This window comes from Tasmannia lanceolata, unplaced genomic scaffold (genome assembly GCF_043159265.1).
Source record: "Tasmannia lanceolata isolate RefF3 unplaced genomic scaffold, GAP_Taslan_0.1 ptg000018l, whole genome shotgun sequence".
In the NCBI taxonomy this organism is placed as follows: domain Eukaryota; kingdom Viridiplantae; phylum Streptophyta; class Magnoliopsida; order Canellales; family Winteraceae; genus Tasmannia; species Tasmannia lanceolata.
The window spans coordinates 69625466-69629801 of NW_027518695.1; the positions used below are offsets into that span (position 1 = coordinate 69625466).

The 4336-nt window shown below is 38.3% G+C and overlaps 1 protein-coding gene across 1 annotated transcript; it reads left to right on the top strand.

The window, feature by feature from the left end:
* Window positions 1-684: 684 nt before the first annotated feature.
* On the top strand, window positions 685-3269 carry LOC143850665 (uncharacterized). The gene is made up of 7 exons (XM_077359889.1): window positions 685-693; window positions 1640-1732; window positions 1853-2035; window positions 2156-2261; window positions 2371-2529; window positions 2616-2670; window positions 3242-3269. The coding sequence occupies exons 1-7, from the start codon at window positions 685-687 to the stop codon at window positions 3267-3269; spliced, it is 633 nt and encodes a 210-aa protein (XP_077216004.1).
* Window positions 3270-4336: the final 1067 nt, after the last annotated feature.

Below are 4336 nucleotides of genomic sequence, written 5' to 3' on the forward strand. Positions count from 1 at the left end.
AAGGGTTTATTCAAGATAAATTTATCCAACTATTGTAGCCAATCTCATGAACAACTTGTCCAAGGATTTTTATCTTCGCAGATATGGTAAAGGGCATAACCTCTTTATATGGTAAAGGGTTTTTTTTTTTTTTTAAATTTAATTTTCTCCTAATGGCATTTTTGGCATTTTATAAAATAAAGTAATAAAAAAAAGAAGATAATGGCTAATAAGTTTGTTTTACTAAGGCCCTTAAAAGCCTTCCATATTCTACCATGTTTCCAACTTTAATCAATTTAAATTAAACTTTAGGCTTTATATTTTTCAAAAAAAAGGCAGGGAGCTTAGACATAAAAAAGAGAGGAATGGAATTGCTTCAAAATGCAACTCTAGAGAATTGTATGAGACTTTCGGTGATCCACAAGTGCACCCCAAGGGCCTGTTTGTTTTAGATTATGACAACCGATTGTGGACTCCCCAACTGATTATTGAACCTAAAATTGCATGAAATTTGAGTCGAATAATCGGTTGGGGACTCTACAGATAGCGCCGGGACCCGGGTCTGCGATCGCGCGGTGGGTAGAGGGCTTCCGCTGGGGTCTGCAATCACAAACAGAGGGGTGAGGGAGGTCCGGGGTTGGTCTCGGACGACCACTTCGACACCCAAGTCAGATTCTGGACCATCAATATAATGAACAATAAGAAATGGCTGAGGTATAATCAGGTTTACCGAGACCAATATGCGGGTTCTTTCTCTGATATCTAGGTGGGTGGGTCGGAGGCAGCGGGTAGGCAAAAAAGGAGGAGGGGGAGGGAATAAGGCATCCATCACCTCTTTCCCATCCCTTACTTAGGGTCAGAAAATCTTAGTAACAAACCCAGAACTTCCTTTGATGGTGCTTCATTTTTTCGAGTAGCTTCTTCCCTTTAACCGGATTTGAGGGGGGAGTGGATGGGATCAAATCCTTTCTTTTGGGACTTGATGGTGTATTTATACTTTGACCTCGTATGTAAATCCTCTTCATGGAGCGCCACGTGGACTTTTTCATCATTTCAGAGAGAAAACCCTTCTTTCGTTGGATTGGGCTGCCCCCTGGTTCGACGGCGCGCGTGTTTTTGTCGTGTAATCTTGGCCATAATTGTGATGATGTAGTTTTTTGGAGGCGGAGAGGTGACACGTGGCAAGATCACGTGGTTTTACCGCGTATTAATGTCTTTCCTAATCATGATTAGATTCCTCCGCCCCATGGGCGACACGTGGTGAGATTCAAGGGTCCCGCCGTATTTATGTCCCATCATCTACAATCGGTTGTCATAATCTAAAACAAACGGGACCCAAATGTAACCTCGTTTTAGGGCAATCCTGTGCATTGAGTCTGACCTATGGACAATCGGGCCGATTGGAATACAAAGTTAATTGTTTGCATGATTCAAATAGAGAAAAAAAAACATTTAATAACTTTGATCAGTAACAACTAAAACATGGTATATGCTATTTAACATGAGATCAGCGCCTTGTTAATGCATTCATAATTGTAGTGATGGGGACCATCAATCGAGAAAGAAAAAGAGAGGAGAGGTCCACGAGGAGTGTCCGGTTTTTTTTTTATTTCTTTTCATTAATCTTTCTTTGACATTATTTTTGAATATTTACTTGCAGGTGAAGATAATAAAGTGTCTTGTAGAAAACATTTTAGTAGATATATCCTTTAACCAGCTTGGTGGGTTTTGTACCCTTTGTTTCCTTGAGAAGGTGAGCTGTGGGTTTTCTGACCAAATTCTCGGGAACTGTTGGATCTGAAGCAATAAAACTTTATTTGGTTTATAAATTGACTCTGAAACTTTTATTTACGGTTAATTCTCATGTCTGTAGGTTGACCATTTGATAAATCAAAATCTTTTATTCAAGCGCAGCATTATATTGACTAAAGCCTGGTGTTACTATGAGAGCCGTATATTGGGCGCTCATCATGGACTTATTTCTACTTATGCTTTAGAATCCTTGGTGTTATACATATTTCATGTATTTAACAACTCCTTCACTGGACCACTAGAGGTAGCTACAATTTTCTTGATTGATGCTATCTTCTTTTTTTTCCTTCTTCTTTTTTTTCCTTCTCATGGAGTAAATTTTATTTAGTGAGCTGTAAACTGAAATTCTTTTTGTGTGCATGAGCTGGTTCTTTATCGTTTTCTGGAGTTCTTTTGGAACTTTGATTGGGACAACTTTTGTGTTAGCCTCTGGGGCCCAGTTCCTATTAGTTCACTTCCGGATATGACAGGTACTTGTGGACTCATCATGATCGTTCTTTTACTTGCTGACTATATGTTGTGGAAACTGGAAATATAAGCGCATTCATGTTGTCTAATTTTATTTTAAATCTGATGCAGCTGAACCTCCTCGAAGGGATAGTGGAGAGTTATTGCTCAGCAAACTCTTTCTTGATGCTTGTAGCTCAGTGTATGCTGGCCAACCCTTTCTTTCTAAGCATTTCAATGTTATTGATCCCTTACGTACAAACAACAACCTTGGGCACAGTGTTAGTAAAGGTATTCTGATTCTACACTGCTATTTGGTGTGCACTTCTCATTTTGAGTGTTTTCTCATTATGTAAGTTTATGTGTTTTTGTTACAGGAAATCTTTTTAGGATACGTAGTGCCTTTGCATTTGGGGCTAAAAGATTGGCCAGGTTACTATAATTTTTCTTTATACTTTTATTCAAACTGGAGGTCGGAGGTTCAATCCCAGTTTACCTATAAAAAATAAAGAGTCTATATTGCTAAACTTACTCGTACCTGTAATATAATTTGTCTTTGACTTTTTATCCCTTGTTTTTTTTCGGCATCGACCAATCGCAAGTCGTTCATGTTTAACCATGCATGCCCCCTTTGTAGTGGTATGCAATCCGGAGTGGCTCGCCAATGTGGTGATGGTAAAAAAGTCTAACGGAAAATGGCGGATTTGTATTGATTTTACCGATCATAATAAAGCTTGTCCCAAGGACTGTTACCCGTTACCAAGGATTGACCATCTCATCGATGCAACTGGACATGAAATGTTGAGCTTCATGGATGCCTTCTCCGCTACAACTAGATACAGATGTACGGACCTGATATTCCGAAAACCTCCTTCGTCACCGACCAAGGACTTTTCTTGTGTCTGGTCCAAGCTTTGGTTTGCATGTGACAATTATTTGGATGGCTGGAGTGACTCCTATATGCATTTATTCTAATGTTAATGATCATTTGTTTAATGTTTAGATTAAAGCTACTTAAGCTTCTAAATTAAGGTATCTTTTACTAATTGTTCCAAGCACGTTTTCTTTCTGAATGTTTTACAATTCTGCCATGTTTTCATTTGTTCTCCAGAGAATTCATGTGCTTTCTGTGCAACTAATTTCTTACCTCAACAGCTATAGTCAAGATTTTGTCAGTTTTTTCATAAGAGCTCTGCTGTGCATAATATGGAAAGATCAGTTTTTGTCTTGTCTATATTATAATTAAGCACTCTTCTACTTTGGGTGTCACTCGCTTCAAGAGCTCATGAGTTCTGAATGCGTTGGGTGATAAGGAATTTTTTTTCTTCAGTTTTTTTGCGACTCATGCTCTATCTCCTCCACTTCAAGTAATATAGTCTGTATTTTCACCCTACAATTCCATTATATTGGGTAGTTGAAAAGATTCTGTTCCATTATTCAAGTATGTAAAAAGGACAGGTCATTTCCCCCATCCATCTTGCAGATAGTTGCTATTTAGCCCTGTGAAAAAATCAAAAAAGAGGGGAAGAGAAAAGAAGCAAGGATGAGAAGAGAAGATAAGAAGAGAGTTTGTGGGTCTCAAAGTTGAACCCCACGACTACTTGTGCTTATTATAAAAATATCCACCGGAATTGAATTCGGTAATAGATATTATATATCCGTTGAATTCGAATCCGAATCCGAATTCGGATAGTGTATACTGTAATCGAATTTGGATATAGCCATGTCCGCTTCGAATTCAAATTTGGATATAGCCCCTAGTTGGTGGCATATCTTAATTAATTTTTTCTAGCGGAATCATTGGAAGCTTTATAGAAATGAACTAGCAACATTACAGTAGCAGAGATAAGCATAGGACGAGATATCCCCGGGCCATTGCAGTAGGAGTTTTAAATTATCTCAATAAGCTATTGCAGTTTAAAGAACAAGCTTATTGACAAACATAATAAAAAGACCCATACTTACAGAGTCACAAGTATCCCGGCCAATCATATGGAGTTTAACTTGGTTGATACGATAATGAAGAATACAGTGCCCCCTCATCAGTACAGTTGGATGGCTCTTTTCTTCTTTTTTCAAAACACATCAAATATGACAT